This window comes from Vidua chalybeata, chromosome 15, assembly GCF_026979565.1.
Source record: "Vidua chalybeata isolate OUT-0048 chromosome 15, bVidCha1 merged haplotype, whole genome shotgun sequence".
NCBI lineage: Eukaryota > Metazoa > Chordata > Aves > Passeriformes > Viduidae > Vidua > Vidua chalybeata.
The window spans coordinates 12,765,665-12,782,206 of NC_071544.1; the positions used below are offsets into that span (position 1 = coordinate 12,765,665).

The window sequence follows — 16,542 nt, forward strand, 5'->3', positions numbered from 1 at the left end:
GAGCCCAGCTTGGGGAGCGATGGATCCCAGGCAGATGAGCCTCAGCTCTTTCTCTAGAGGAGTTTGTTTGCCACCTACTGATTCACAGGTTCCTTTGAGCTCCTGCCAAGAGAAGTTGAGGGGGAAATCTGGTATTTAGGGGTAGGTGGAGATTGCCCTTAGAGACCCGAGGCAGGACCCCCGGGGTTAGAGGGGGTCGGGGGGATGCGGTTCCCAGCTGTTGAGCTCCAGCTGGGAGCAGGGGCAGGAGCTGGGTGGAAGCGCCTGGCGTGTGCGTGTGCGTGTGCGTTGTGTGTGGCGGGGGAGGGATGTGGATGAGGAGCGGGCTCTCTTTCTTTCTCTCGGGGCTCAGTTAATCCTGCTGCCAGGCGCTGCTCAGCGGCAGTCTCAGCGCTGGATCCGGAGCGGGGGAGACGCGCATCCCGAAGGCGCAGCGGAGGGGAGGCGAGAGAGGCAGCTAAAGAGAGCAGAGCGGGGGAAAAATCAAATCTATGCTTGGAACTGGGCTTCTTTTTCGCCAATGCAAAAGGGAATATGCAGCACATTTTTGCCTTCTTCTGCACCAGTTTTCTAGGGGCGGTGTTAGGGGCCAATTTCCCCAACAATATCCAGATAGGTGAGTGCGGGGCTGGGGATGATGGTCCCTGAGTGGGTAGGGGTGGAGTGGGGGTGGTGGGGGAAAACTGACCCGGTCGTGTGCTTGCAAAGGCACAATGTGTGTGTATGTGTGCGAGAGAGAGCCAGGGGCTGAACTGCGAGGGCTGGATGTGTGCGTTGGTACCAGCTTTGCCGGAGCAGAGGTGGATCAATTTGGCTTTGGGGGAGGGGTAGATTTGGAATAAATGCCTGCACACACACACACACACACACACACACACACACACACCAACACGGAGGGAGAAAAGTGCCTCCGAAATGGAGGAAGTATTGAAAAAATATCTGTTTCTTGCCCTGAGGAATGCCTGGGCTGCCATTGTGTGTTGCTGCATTTGCAAAATTGGTGGTTGCATGATACATTTTTGTGAGGATGCTCTCATCTGTAGGTAATTGGGACGGGAGGTAACAAACAGACGCTCTCTTGTTGTTATTGCTAAAGAATAAGGGCAAAGCTATTGGAAGAAGATCTTGCATTGAAATCTCTTTCCATTTCATGCCACTTGCTTCCCCTGCACACCAGCAGTGCCTGTTTGATTCCCTCCTCCCTTCCTGTAACTTCTCAGTGCTCTTCTCCCTCCCTCCCCGCGTTGTTACTCTCCCATTGATCTTTATTGGTGATCGTTTGTAACCTAGCCCAAGATTCCCTTCCCTTGCATGACGGTTTTCTTTCCCGCCTCCCTTCTCTTTACAATGCCAATCAATTGCTAATCCACCAAGTTCAGGCAACTCCTGCCTGAGTCCAGCTGCACAATCAGTGCTTTTATTGCTGTTGATGCTGCATCCTTGTCTATCTCCCTTCCTGTCTTCCCTTTACCCCAAATTTGTGCAAGATTCCAGATTTTTTGCTTTTCAACAAACGCAACTTGGCTACGAGCATCTGATTCCTCCAATATCCGTGATTAGGCTGTGGGGTGGGAGGAACGGGGGAGGTGGGGGAATATTGGTGCACAAATAGCCCTTTTCACACAAGGAGATGCCCCCTCTACTAAAGATGTGCAAAGTGACGTTGGTGGCAGGTCCTTGCCTATTTGTTTCTTCCTCAAGTCGTCTTGGGCATTGATACTTTCTGCAGCTTTATTTTAATTCTCCCTTGTTGCTAAGTGCTTTGTTTCCCTCCTCCTGAAATGCCAATAGCAGAGCTTTCTTTAAATGCATATAGATTACAAGACAGGCTGAATTTAATAGCATCTTTCTGGAGGCTGTGAAGGGATCTGCTGCGAGCCAAGGTTCCTGCTGGGGGAGCAGCAGGAAACTTTTCCTAGGGCTGGGTTATTGCTGCACTTTGTTCCAGATCCATGGGGAAAGAGAGGCTCTGAGCTTAGGTCCAGCCCGGTCCCAGTTCCTGCCCTGTTTGTATCATTCTGTGGTTCTGGGTTTATCTGTACTTCTGTATAGATTGATTCCTTTGAGGGTCAAGCTTTAAGTTTCCTGCCCAGTTTGAGTTTGGCCAGTGTCACCTGTTAAATTCAGGGGTTTTCTGTGCCACAAACCTCCAGCAGCAGCAGTTGTTTGGTCACAGTGCCACGTCACTCTGGCTGTCACAGCACTGTCCCCTGCTGGGCCAGGCTCAGCCAAGCTGCCCTGTACCCCAGAGTCCCACGGTGTGGGGGACCCCTGCCACCCTCCTGTAGCAAAGCTCTCCTCCTCAGCAGGGCTTCAACTGAGCCTCATTCCGAGCAGGGGAGGAAGGAAGAATCTCGTTCTTCCTTTACTGAGGTGATATTGACAGAATTCCCATTCCTCGTGCTTGAAGTTATGGGGGTGAGGAGATTGAGTTGCACCCCATGGATTATCCCTATCCTGCAGCTGCTTGGCCTGGGGATGCATCAGGGCTCCTGTAAGTGATCCAGGGTTACATAACAGACATGTTGGAAAGGTTTTCTGCCCCCAACCTGTCCGCAGTGGGCACGGAACCCTTGGCTCTTGTGTTCTGGAGGATTTCTGAGCTTAGAGGCACCCCCCAGGCTGCAGAGCTGTAGGCTCTGCTCTCAGGAATATTTTGGACTGATGATGTTTCTAATATGAGTGTTCTTAAGACCTTTCTTCTTATTGTTCTGTTTTTCTCCTCAGGGGGGTTATTTCCTAATCAACAGTCCCAGGAACATGCGGCTTTTAGGTTTGCGTTGTCTCAGCTCACAGAACCCCCTAAGCTCCTTCCCCAGATCGACATTGTGAACATCAGTGACAGCTTTGAAATGACATACACCTGTAAGTACCAGCATTCACTGTGCTCTGCCTTACTTTGGCTTCTTTATTCCTGACTTGGGTTTGTTTGCTGTCTGAAACATGGGACATCTTGCACCAAATGTGCAGCTCACCTTTAGGGTCCAGGCAAGAAAACCCCAAACATACAAAGGTTTTCTGGGTCATTTTGGTTTGTAATAAGGAATAGGGGTGAGGCAGTGCTGCAGTTATCCAGCATGTCTTGTGCTTCACCTTCCATTGCATCCAAAGTGGTATAAACCCCCCAGCGTTTAATTTCCTCATTTCTCTAACCTCCACCCAACTCATTACTTTGAGGTTTCATCCCCCATATTTCCCATAGCTGTGATGCACAACAAAGACACCCCTTTCCACCCACAGAGTGCACAGAAGTCTCTGTTTAGTGTGAACAGCTTCTTCCTCAGCCCCAGTTTAACCATCTGTCCTTGTAATTTAAGAAAGACCTAGCACAAACCAGCAGCTTGGTGCAAATGGAGTCTAAATCTACAATAAGGGCATGCCTAATAATGACAGAGAGGTAAGAAAGTTCTAGTTTCAAGAAATTCATTCATTGGCTCTAAAAACAGATATTAAAGAATGAGTTTGCACCACAGAATTGATCTCAGGCTGTATCTGCACCCTGCTAAAACACAGCACATTGCTTGTACTGTTCTCATTAGATTATATTATTGGGAAAAAAAAAAAAAAAACCTGCCTTGCTAGGTAAAGCCAACGTTAGCAGCAACAAACAAGACCAGGAGGAGGAAACAAAATAAAAACTATGCCCATAACACAGCCCTGTGGTTGCTGTGGCAGCCTTTGCTTTCCTTGGAGCACAGGGGGCAGTGCTGTGGGCGAGGGGCTCGCACCAGCAGGGTGTGATGCACAAAGAATTCTTTGGTTTGACCTGGTGTCAGACACTGCTACTGACACTCTCTGAACCTGCGTGTGTGTGTTTGGGGGCTGTCAGGAGAGGCTGGAGGAAGACTTCCCTACGTAGAGCCTGTTGGAATGTTGTTGGCTGGCATCTGTAGTGTCCTCTTGAGTCACTGAAACATCCCCCCTGCAGTTTAGTTGTGTGGGATAGAGGTGAACCCAAACTGTTCTCTCTGCTCAGAAATGCACAGACGGGATCTCCTGGTAGAAAGAGCCAAGAGGAGAATTAATGAGGCTTTTTGGAGGAAAAAAAGAAAAAAAAAAAAAAGTTGTGATATTTTCTGTTGGAGGGTTTGCAAATACAAGATTTCAGGAATTTCCTGCTCAGTATGATATAGGAGAGAGAAGTCACAATTTGGCCACGCTTTCTTTGCAGTATCTAGTAGCATATCTAAAGATTTTCTATTTTCTTTAATATCCCTCTATTTGCCAACGACAAGGTTTCCATCAAGGAAGAGCAACTATTTCAGTTCTATCCAATGGCACTTTCTTGGCAGGAAAACCAGACAAATAGAAGAAAAAAGCCAGACCTTGTATCTATCAAGGGAAAACGTCACCCACCTGGGGTAGAGTTGCTGACTGTGGCTGGGGATGAGCTATTTCAGAGCTGATAGCAGGAAGAAAGCAGAAACTGCAAGAATACCACTCAGATAAATTCTCCATCTGCACATGGCTTTCCCTCCCTCTCCATGCCTGCCACTAATGGTTTTGTTTACAGCTTTGATGGCAAGACCATGACACCAGTTATGCTTCAGAAATCTGTCATTAGTACTGCAGGGGCAGGGGTGGTCTCACAAAAGCTGAATGGAAGCAAGGCAGCCTCCCAAAGGATGTTATATTTGAGCTCTATGTAGGGCACATTGTCCTAGATCAGACCAGCAGAGCACTCTGCACAGTCCAACTTCACTTGTCCTCGTTTTGCTTTCCTTATAATTAAAAACTTCCTAAGTTCCTCCAGACTATGGAAGGCAGCATTTGTTTTGTAAGCACAAAAGAAGGTGTTATTCCATGCACCCTAGGGGTGAAAAAAAAAACCCCAACCTAAAGAAAACAGGCCATTAGGAGACCTGATTTTAGTACTCTAGAGCTGAAGCGAAACTTTTGTCAGGAATTAGCTCATTCTTCATCTTCCAGCTAATTCCTTGCCTGGCTGCCAAGACTAGATATCAGCAGAAAGATCTGTTTATTTGGAGAGAATAAAAACCCTGCCCACACAGTGATCTTTATCTTCTGAGGAAAGACTGGCCGTGCTACTAGTTAAAAGTACCAGGGTTTGTTCCCATGGAGATGGAGAACACAGCATTTCCTTGCCATTGGCATTGCCTGCTTCTATGACAGTTAAGGGTGTTTGGACCCTGTGGACCTGATGCCTCACCTGTCTGGGTCTCCAGCAGGACATCTGAGCAAGGTCCCAGCTCCACTGCAAATCCTGCTTCGTGCTGGGATCCAGCCTCGTGTGCTAAATGTAGTCCTTCTGGCAAGTGTCTGAAGCAGCATCATTCAAAATACAGAGCAGATATTAAGAATCAGTGGTGACAGCAGAAGCAAAACCCTTGTTGGGCGGCCCGTGGGGTGGTGATGAAGTGTAGCACAGTGACAGCAGCTGGCTGAGGAAATCGTGTGCAAAATGTACCTTGGCATCAGCTGTGACCCTGCTCACCTCTGCCTGACACGTAGCTGCTCGCTGGCGAGGATGAGCAAGCTGTGGTGTGACAGTGGGTGAAGTGACACCGGGAGCTCCTGCCCGGGTGACAGCGCCGTTAATGACGCGCTGAATTGGTGACAATAGCTTGGTGACAATAGCACCCATCCGAGGGGGAAATCTGGAGAATGCCCAGAGGCTGCTGTAGTCGCTGGGCTGTCACTGTGACAGCCCAGCAATAACTTTCGCATTTCTGGTGTTTTAGATGTGGACTTTTTATCGTTACACAGTGATTGTGAAAACCTCAGTGCGGGTCCTGTGGTCCCTGTGCGCAACACGTCAGGAGATGATGATTTTAGGCAAACCATAATCGTTAAGGAAGCAAGAAGAGGTTGTGGATATGTGTGGTGACTTCCTGTTTCATGTGTGGGGTTGATGCTAATGTTGTTGCATCACTGAGGCACGAGCACATTTCAATAACTGAAATATCTTCCCGAATTCATTCCATCCCACAGAATAGCTGGTAATGAACACGCTCCGTGGTTGCAGCTGGGTGCCTGATGGGGCTTACCCGAATGAAAGTACACACCTGCCACTCTGAGGGTTCTTAACTAAAGGTTAGGAGGCTTTACAATTTTGTGCTGTTTCTTCAAAGGCCAAGGAAATTGTTTAGGGAAGGAGGATGAATTGAGAGTCCTTCCTTCAGCAGAATTACACAGCAGTGCCAGGTGACTATAAAGGGTAAAATGTGGTGTAGTTAAAATGTTTACCTGGTGACATAGCAGAGCAAAAACCCTTCTGGTCCACTTTAAAGACATGTTCAGAGGTTCTGTCTCCATCCATGTTTGGAAAAGAGCATTATGCCCTCCACACAGTGTCTAGCAGACCGTACCATGCTGTTTTTTGCTGTGTCTGACTGCTCTCAGGGCAGACTCAGCACAGGAGAGTTGATGCTACAGGTCAGAATGGAGTGGGGTGGGAAGGGGATGCTCTGTGCTAGATGTGAGGGCACACAAGCTTTGCAGGTTAAGAGAGATCTGCAAATTCCTGTCCCTGGAAGGTCCACAGTGGATGGGAGCACTGTGTGCTGTTGACAGCAAAGGAATGAGAGATTTCTTTCTTGAGTCAACCTGTGCTGGGAATAGTTTTCTCCTATTCTTCATCTCAGCCTCCAACCGTGCCAGTGCAATGCGCATCCCGCCCTGTGCAGAGCCCGGCTCCTCAGGGAGTATGACCACAGCTCCATAGCTTTATTTAATTTGTGGTGCAGAGATTCCTGCTTTCAGCCTTTGGCTGAGGTCCCCAGGCGAGCCTGGCAGCACCAGGCAGGCGTGGAGGCTGCGCTGGCTGTCCTGAGAAGAGGATGGCTCAGCAGCAGCCTGCCCTGGGTCAGCAGCTGCCACACAAGGTGAGTCACCAGCTTGGTAATTCTGCCCCTGCAAACCTCAGGCCACTTTGCAGAGTTGACCAGTGCCTAAAATAACCCCTGTTCGTCACTGAGCCCTGCAGCTTCACTGAGGCAGCCACCAGATTTTGTGTGCTTGGGTGCTGGGCTGCTGGCAAGAGACACTCAGGAGCTGCACACCTGAAACACAGGGGTCTGCACAGGATAGCAACAGGGTTTTGCAGCTGCAAGAAAACTTGTAAAGAGGCTGAAAAGCAATGAATTATTTATCCCTCTCCTTCCCTATATGCACAGATAGAGTTATTGTGGGGTCCTCATACTGAGTATATGCTGTGGGTGCTGCTAGAATATCAACAGTTGAATCTGTTCTGCAAATTAGAAAATGAACATGTAGTTTGGATTCTGTTCATATTTTATTAAGGCCTCCAAGCACCAATTAGAGAGGGATTTGTAGTGATCACTCACTCTGTGCTTATGTTCTTATCAATAGCAGCAAGCTTACATCCAGATCAGCTATGAAATGAAGTCTTTCTTTTTCTTCTTTTCCTTGGATACTTACATATATAGATAGAGTATTTATAGAAATTGCTTTTTATCTCCTAAATTACCTCTCAGAGATTGGAAGAAATAGGCAAGCATTTGAATGTTCTCAAATGAGGAACTAAATTTGGTTTAATTAAACAATTATTGGGTGTTGAATTTAAAGGAAGCTTCTTTGTTGACAAACATATGATGGTCACCATTTTTTGTAAAGGTGTTGCTGCAATTATGCCAGCAGTAATCAGTTAGAATGCAATTTTTATAATCAAGCTTCCACAGTCTAGATAAGCCCAGCTCTGTAATAGTTGTGGTGTTGCTAGATTTGTTTTTATTTTTACAGTGTCAGAAATCTCATGTAAGTGCTTTGGGATTTTTTTTTCCCTGCAGAGCTCAGGATGCTTGCTATGACTATTTAATGTGAGTTAAGCCAACAGAAACATGGATTTAATGATCAGATGCAGTCTGATTAATACAACACAGGTACTACAAGGAGATACATCTCCTTGGATTATGTAACAGGAGAAGATGTGATGCAGACAGATGAATCACGGAGCATCAATTCACGTTAGATCAACCTGAGGTTAAGGTTGCTCAGTTTTGGGCAGGGATGGGCTGTAGCTTTCTAGCAAGTGTGTGTTTGTTCAGTGAGATGCCAGCAGCTTGGAGTGTGCTGATGGGCGAAATCCTGCCAAACAGGAGGGAGCAGGTCCTGGAGGTGACACCAGCCCCCTGTGTCCCAGCAAGACCTCCAGAATGGGTGTTGGGTGCTCAGTGGTCACAGTCACCACTGAAGAAGGCAGGAGCTTGTTCCATAAGATTTCCCCAAGAAGGAAAAGCATTTAGAACATGATTGCTGAGCCATTTCCTCAGCTATGGCTGCTAGGACAGGGCAGGTTGTCTGTCTGCCTCCAGGGATCTGGGTACAGAGGGGTTTGGGTAAATGTGGACCAATTCCACCAGCAGGAACACTGATGGGGCTCCCCTTGTCTCTTGGCAGAGGCAGCCCTGTGAGAGTCTGGCACCACACATCAGGAAAAGTGTCCCCCAGTCTGGTGTGTCCATCTCTTCAAAGGCCATAGGGGAACATGCATTCTTTGCATGACTATTTTTTGTGTATTTAATTTTTTTATCCTGGGTGGTGGGAGAGTTGCCTGGGGAGAAAAGCAGATATGACACCATAAGGAAAAATCAGAGGGAGGAATAAGGGGAATTTCACACCTGCAAATCTATCTGCTCATCTGGAAAGGATCCCAGCACTTGTGACAAGCAGAAAAGAGAGTGAAGAAGTAAAATTTGGGCTCTGCAGTAGGCAGAGGAGGGATTTGAGAAGCAGTGAGCAGCACAGGCCAGACCTGTCCATTGTGTGACAGTCACAGCTTCCACTCACAGCTTATCTTTTCTTCTCTAAAAATAAAGCCTTTTCATGTGATAGGGATTCTACTAGGCCAGAAACAGACAGGCTTTATTTTTTGGCATTATTAGCAAGGTGAGAGTGGAAATCTTCATGTGACTGCAAGGATTGCAGTGTGGGGAAGTGTGCTGTTCATTTCCAAAACTGGTGGGAATTTTAGATATATACATTTACATTTCCTTTAATAGGGTTAGGGCCCCAAAGGCAGCAGCTCTCTGCCACCAGAAATGGAAAAGGTCCCAGTTAGCTTCAGTAACACGTGGAGCTCAGAGCAAGCACAAAACCAACATGCTCCTTAAAGAAGTAATAAGTCAGGGAGACTTTAATATTCTGAAGATCCAAATTCTCTGGGGTGCGGTATTAACACGAGTCTGAAGACAAAGATGCATTTATTTCAACTGCATTCCTTTAAAGAGAGGTTTTATGTCTCTTACTTTAGTTGTGTAGAAATGAAACAGGGCACTGTTTTCCCCAGTGAAGGGTTCCATATGAAATCCTTTGGTAACACCTGAGGAAGTCAGGAGTCAGGCAAGGTGCAGAAGGGGGTCCAAACCAAGCCATTCGCAATCCACCATGATTCCAGCAAAAAATATTTCAAAATGGTAGTGAATTATTGGGGCAATAATAGTGTGGTATCCAGCAGAAACTGCTCCCTGCTCACCGGCTAAAGTGATCACTCATTAGCTTAAACAGTAACGAGTCTCCAGCTGATTTTCTCACACTGCCCTTTTAGCAGCCACCCACTTGTCTCCTCTGGGGCACTCTTTAAAAAAAAAACACCCCCAGAAAAAAACAACTCAAAAAGACAAAGACCTCCTGAAATGTTGATTCTTTTTTCGTGTAGATCAGTTATTTTCCCTGTTGCCTGCAAACCAAATGCTGCCAATCCTCACCCTGGGTTGCAATTCAGATTGTGCTTATGCTTTGCCAGACTGAGTGACCCCTTGAGGAAGCAGCAGTGAGAGGCAATGAAGAAGTGAGTGACAGCTAAAAATTGCCATATCTTGGCTTCTTTAAGAGGGTCTTTTCGTTTCTTGATTTTATTTGTTTTTGACAGAGTGGAGGAGTGCAAAAGAAAACAACTGATGTCTAAGACTGAGTTGTACTGATGGCAGGATTCTTGTGTGGATGTGGCATATGTGTCTGCATTTCTCTGTATCTTATAGGAGTCTTGGCTTTGATTTTGTAATGAGATCCTGCCACTATGCTAATGGAGATGAAGTGGGAGGGAGATGAAAGGTTAAGGGCTGGAGGGTCAGAGGAGAGATACAGAAACCTCTGTTAGTAATCTGGATGCAGAATGTGGAAGAATCTCACATGAAATCAAGGGCTATTTCTCACCTCCCCGCCCTCCCAAAAAGTTTGCTTTGATCTGTGCTAGCAGTGAGCTTCAACAAGCAAAAGACATCAGTGATTCCACAGATTCAGACGTGGTTTTTCTCCTGCTGGCCTGCCAACATCCCCTGAACGCCCCGAGCCTTGTTGGCTTTCCTTCCACGCAGCACCCACATCCCATTCAGTGCCATCCCATAGAAGGAGAGCAGCACTGCTATTCTGGCAGGTAAACGGCAGAAACAGTTACCAGCAGGAACTTGTGAGGAAAGCACAGGCAAGCAAAGTCCAACAGAGCACAGAGGGTGAAGAAGCCTTGGAGTAGGAGACATGACGTGGGAAAGGGGCAAGGCAGCAGCTCTGGAGGGGCTGTGGACGTGCAATAGGTGGAATTTTCCCTTGTCTCTCTTTACAGCCTTTAGCTAAGCAAGGGAAGGTTTTTCTTTCTGAGGGCTCTGCCTCCTTCTGCTCAAATCTGAACTGGAGCTAATGGTGTTTCCTGTTTGGTCAGCACCACAGCTCAGGTTCCTCCTGTCCTCCACCTTCCTGCAGGTGACATACGATGGTCATGTGTTGGGAGTGTTTGGCCAGGGAAAAGGGAGACAAATGGTGGGATGTAGACCACAGTGGTGTGAAGGTGAGGTGGAAAGGAGGCTCTTGTCACAGCATGCATGGCAGGGGAGGCTTGGGTGTGACCACCCCGTTGGTGCCTAGCAGGGACCCAGGTCAGCAGGGAAATGGGGGCAGGTCTGAGCCACTAGCACAGTGAGCAGCCAGCAGAGAAAGAGGCCTGGCCTGCAGGGAGTTCAGGAGAAATGTCTTTGTGCAGAAGGTGATTAACGTCTTTAATGAACTACCAAAGGAAGGAATAGAAAGCCAAACCACACAGGCTGCAGTGGGGGAAGGGGTGAGGAGACGGGGCTGTTGCAGGGGAGGAGGCAGGGAGCTGTGCAGCCCCAGCAGCAGGGCTGCTCCCAGCTCACTGTCCCAGAAAAACAGGCAGGCACAGCAGCTGTCCCCAGCCTGTCCCCAGAAAAGGCATATCTGAGTGCATTTCACGGATTTCATCAGAATTAATTCAGTCTTCCAGCCTGCCTTCATTCTGGGGTCTCCTGCTCAGCTCATTGTGGCTGTGTCAAAAGCCACTGTCTGCAGCTTCAAGGTGTGGGGATGGCAATCTGGGAGTCCCTGTGCTCCTGTCCTGTGGGGACAGCAAAGGCAGAGGCTGTGGGGAGAGTGGAGCCTCTGTGAGGGAGTGGACCCTCTCCTCCACTGTCAGGGAACAGATCTCCTCAGGTCCCAGGAGTTTGGGACCTGGATTAGCCTTGGCTGGCAGGCGTTAGGAGTAATCATTTGTTTGGGAACCTGCAAGAAATGTGTGGATGAAGTCAGGCAGATTTCTAACATTGAGTCATCTATATCCTAACATCCTCCACCTCAGCAGCCTCGTGTGCCAGACTCGCAGAGACCTCGGGGGGAGCAGATACCAGCACCTCTCCTGAACCCACAGAGCCCCGAGCAGTCCCAGGGCCTGCAGGAGGTCACCCACTCACAGCCACACACAGACTGGAAAATCAGCTTTGTGTTCCCAGACATGCCCATGTCTATGTGCTGATGCTTGGAGGGCAGAGAATTCACTGTGCAGCCCCCAGGTGGGACATGAGACAGCTCCTGCATTTCCATCCCTGCTTTCAGAGCAACCACATGCCTTCAGAGATGAGCCCTTCCCCAGAAATCCCATACCATTTCTGGTTCTGGAGAAACAAGCACTGCTTTGGGGTACAAACTTGTTCTGTGGAAGAGGAAACTCTCATTCAAGCATCACCACAGTTTAGTGGGGCTCAGCAGTCACACTGCATTGGAAGTACCAACACTCAGCATCTCAGGCAGCAGCTCTCAGTGGCCATTCTCAAACTTCTCTTCTTTGTTTGAGAATATTTAGCCCATCAAAGTTTGTTCTCGAGTCCTCACATGTGCCCACATGTCCCCTGGTGGAACTTTTCCTTCCTCTGTGAGGTACCAGGTAAAGCAACAGAATGGTGTTGATCTTGGCTTAGTTTAGCATGAGACTTTGGGAGGCAGGTGAGATGAATCCTATCCCAAAGTGTCTGCAGCTGCATTATGCTCTTCTGCTAATTCCTCAATACTCTGCTGAAGGTGACATCTCAGCACTATCAAACACTTTGCTGCTCTCCCTGCGAGCAGCCTGTAAAGGCTTTGATAAAAGCAGGCATCACATTGCAAACAGGCTCTTCACAGTTGTGCTATTCTGATGTATTGCTGAGAAGTGAAGAAAACATATGTTCATGGCACAGAAACTGCTCTGTTCAGGTTCTCCTTCTGGATTTTGGTACCGCACTGCAGTGGCCCCCCAAGGGCAGGGGCCTGGCATTGTCCTGTGAGGTGCTTTTATCCTCTTGGCCTCTCTGTTTCTCACTGTTCATGGGCTTGCTGCTGGCAGCAGTGTTTGCAGTGCTCTAACAGCCATGCCTTTGCTTTTGCAGTCTTTATGCAGATGTCTTTCTCCCTCTTCCCATAGATACACTCCTGGCTGATAGTGCCTGTCCCTAGGACTGGGCTCTGGGGGAAACCTGGGGTTGGTATCATCTGGGAAGGAATGCCTTCAGATGCTGTGGCATTTCCAAAACAGCGCCCAGGGATGTGACTGAGCAACCCCCACTAGCTCAAATGGGATGACCACAGTTGAGCCCTGTGTAGCACTGGAACTAACAATCTTGTGGGAAGGGAAAAAAACACATTGCTTGGCCCATAAAAAATAAAAAAGAGTAATTTCTACAGTGGCATCCTATAGCAGCTGAGACAAATCAGACCCAGAGCTCTAGATCAAAACACATCTGAAAATCTTGGGACATTCTGAATCCCATCCCAATCTGTCGTGAGTTCTAATTGCCATTTGGCAGCAATCTCAGAGGAGTCAGAGAGCAATGTGCATTCAGGTTTCCTGTTTCAAGCCTGTCTCAGGACAAAAAGTAAAAGTGTGAATCCAAACTAGCAAGTCGAGCAGAACAACTTTAAAAACAAACAGGGGGCAAAAAAAAAAGTAATCCCCGGGACTGTGGAGTGAAATCTAGAGCAGTGTTGTGTAGGCTGGGGATGGAGGGAACTGGGGCCAAGACATTCAGGTACAGCAGTGTCCTGAGGTGGGACCACGGGAGCCCTTGGAGAAGGTGTGTTTATCTCATCCAAGGTGTGTTTCTTATCCAAGGTGTGTTGTGTCAGCTGTGCAGAGGGATGAGGTATGTGGCTGTAGGACAGGGTGTGCCTGTGCCACAGGATGATTCATGTCCAGAGCACAGGAAGTGCTGCAGAGGTGCAGCACACAGGGGTGAGGTTTTTCCCCTAGCTATCCTTGCCTGCAGGCAATACAGCAAATTCTTCACTTTCAACAACAGCAAATTTACATTAAAAAAAGGCCTCATCAAAGCGACCTTGCACTTGACAGTCTCCCTTTAGCCACTGGAGAGCAGCAGGCAGACAGGAGCAGGAGGCTCCTTCCCATCCCTTGCTGTCTGGTGTTCTGTGGTTTTGGCATTGCAGAAATGGGAAGCATCTGTGAGCCCTTTGGATCACAAATGGATCTGGGAGTTTGATACTTCTGCTAACAACTCATTTATTATCAGGGAGCAGAGAGTTTCTTCTGAGCCAGTGCAATCTATCATTTCTTAAAGACGCTGTGTGAGACTGAAAGAATTTGCTTTAACAGTTGGCACCTGGAGCCCAGTAATGAGTCCATTTTGGGAAGAATTCTCCTTCCTTACTAAGATTTCTTTTTCCCAGCTTCAGGAAGAAGGGAGAACGATGTTCAGCAGCAGAGCACTCTGCTCTGAGAAGTTGGAGCATCCCTGCTCTGAAAAAGTCCTTGGGAGATGCTTCTCTCCTACTTCTCCTTTGCTTCTCTCTCCGTGAAAATAGAGTATTTTGCCCAAAATACTGATGTAGGGAAGGTGAAGAGGCTGTTCCAGCCCTCTTGCATGGAACCCCTCTCTACAACTGCAGGCAGGCTAAGTCTGCCATGCACAGTGTCCCACCCACAGGCAGCACCTGCTGCTGCCTGGCCTGGATTTCGTGCTGCTTCAGCACAGAGTTGTTCCTCTGCCGTGTCAATCCATTTGCTTCCCCAAAGTCTGGTGCTGCACAGTGGGCTGTGGGGCCACCCTGGAGCCCCAGACAAGTCCCTGCAGCCAGAGACCTGCAGTCAAAGCAGCCCAGCCAAAGGGCATTTTCCCTGATCCATTGGGTGAGGGTGTCATGGTGTTGTCTGTGCAGATGTTGAGTGGCCTGATGTGGGCACTCCAAATCCAGCCCTCCTTCCCTACAGACAGCAGTGATGTGATGAAAGCCCATTGAATTCTGTTCTTTGAAGCAGCTATGAGCTCACACCAGTGTTTTGAGATGCTGCTATATCCTGGCTGCTTGGGCCTGGGCTCACAATGTTCTTCAAGGGAATTTGCTGTCAGCAGTTTGATGGCAAGATGTGCTGGATGTGCAGGGTGCCCAGGTGATGGGGCACTGTGACCCTCTGCAGACATTCTTCTCAGCTTTCATGTTCAGTTGGTTGATGTGGTTTAATCATTCTTCCCTTAATCTGCACTAAGGAATTGTTTTAAGAAAATATAATGTTTGTCTTAATTTTGGTTTGGTATTTATACATCTTTCAATGTGAAGGGGAATCAGGGCTACACATACATGTTTCTACACTATAAATTCCCTTGACTGTGTATCAAGCCTTTTCTAAGGAAGGTTCACTTGATCCAAAGAAACTCAAGGGGATTTGTGAGCTATGATGCCATTATCTTTACCTTTCCTGCAGATTTTTCCCAGCAACATTATGTTCCACCCTGATTTTAGCTCATTTTCCCCTTTCTTGCAGCAGGATTTTCCTTTTGGCTGTTCTGCACCAGTCTGTGGCTCCAACCATACCGAGCCTCATGCTCAAGATGTTGTGACCCTCTCATGGCTGTTGTGTTTTCTACTGTTCACCTGTTGCATCTCCCTCTTGTCAGGAGTTTATTAAGCTGTCATAGCAGTGTTTCAGCCTTATGTTTGTTTATCAAATATTTGGGGTCTTAATTGTTAGCTTAGGCCTCTAGGTATGCAAAAAATCAGATTTTTAAAGCCATTTTAGTGTTTACTGATTTCTCCAAGAGCATCAGTACCTAACTGTGATATAGAGTGTCTTGAGTGATGCTAGGTGTCCCTGTGCATCTGTTTCACATGTAGCTCTAACAGAACTACTATTTTATTCAAGCCACTCTTTTTTTTTTTTTGGATGAAAGAGCAAGCCAAAACCAGAATTGTAGCTCAATTATTCCTTTTCATGGAAGGCATGTACTTCTGCTCTCCTGTTCTGTGGTGGTGCTGCAGAACAGGCTCTAACAGCAGCCAAACTCCCATGGTCCCGTTTCCTCCTGCCCACACGTGGATGAACCCCATCTCTGGCTGTTTCTGGCTCTGCTCCTCTTTGGGTGACAAGGGGAAGGGGCACTGCTGGCTGGTCCCAGCCTGGCTGTGCTGTTTGGAGGGTGCACTCAGCTGCTCCTCTCTGCCTTGCTTTGTCACAGTGCTGTGGGATACTTTGTGTGGCAGCTGATCCCCTTCCCCAGATCATCATCTCTCCCAGAGTGAGATTCTGGTATTATTTGGCATCAGTCTTGCACCTTGTTTTCTGTTTTGTCAGAGATATGTCCTGCCAAGATCAGATGGCTGAGGAGCTCTAATGCCTTCTTTCTCTAATTTCTTTCCTCAAAAAGTGAGAGGAAAATAAAATATGCAAGGGGATACACTAAGACATCTATGGTTAAAAAAACCTAAAATCCTGAAAAGGGTGCATTGAGTTTTAGGCAAGTGGTGGAATCAGGCACAGATGATAAATGAGAGCTGAAGGCTTGTGGCAAATGCATTAGAGGCAGCCTCTAACGTGTTCTTTAAATGAACATTTGTTGCAGTTCAGTCCCATCCCCAGGCAGCAGCTGAGGCCAGCAGTGAGATGTCTCCTCTGACCCCACGCCCCATCGCTCTCACCGTGGGGCTCTGCAATTCCTGCAGGCACCAGCACAGAAAAGGACAAACTCTGAGGTCCCAAGGGAGCAGTGCCTGAAGCTTTGGACAGTGGCAGCTTTTCTGCAAAGAGTGAAAGCCTAATCACTTCTCAGACATGTCCTAAGTTAAGGGAGACTTTGACTTCCAGCCTCAAGTGACCTACCTGTGCCTTTGAGACCTCAGCTGTGCCTCTTGTGTGTGAGACTCCATGTGAGGGGTGGCTTTAGGGGAAAGTTCTATTTTAAGGGGATTTGGGATACTGTCCCATCCTGTTCTCCAGTTTTTGGGTTGTTTGTTTTTGGGCATTTTTCCCAGTGAGACTGGACAGTGATATTAATGAGGCACACCAAAGGCAGC

General features: G+C 47.8%; 1 protein-coding gene across 2 annotated transcripts in view; it reads left to right on the forward strand.

The window, feature by feature from the left end:
* The first annotated feature begins 463 nt into the window (after positions 1 to 463).
* Positions 464 to 16,542, forward strand: part of GRIA1 (glutamate ionotropic receptor AMPA type subunit 1) — a 119,701-nt gene continuing 103,622 nt past the window's right edge. For both annotated transcript variants that reach the window (XM_053956464.1, XM_053956465.1), the window contains exons 1-2: positions 464 to 616; positions 2,728 to 2,865. In XM_053956464.1, the coding sequence (XP_053812439.1) occupies positions 535 to 616; positions 2,728 to 2,865 (220 nt within the window). In that variant the 5' untranslated portion in view covers positions 464 to 534. The remainder of the gene's footprint in view (positions 617 to 2,727; positions 2,866 to 16,542) is intronic.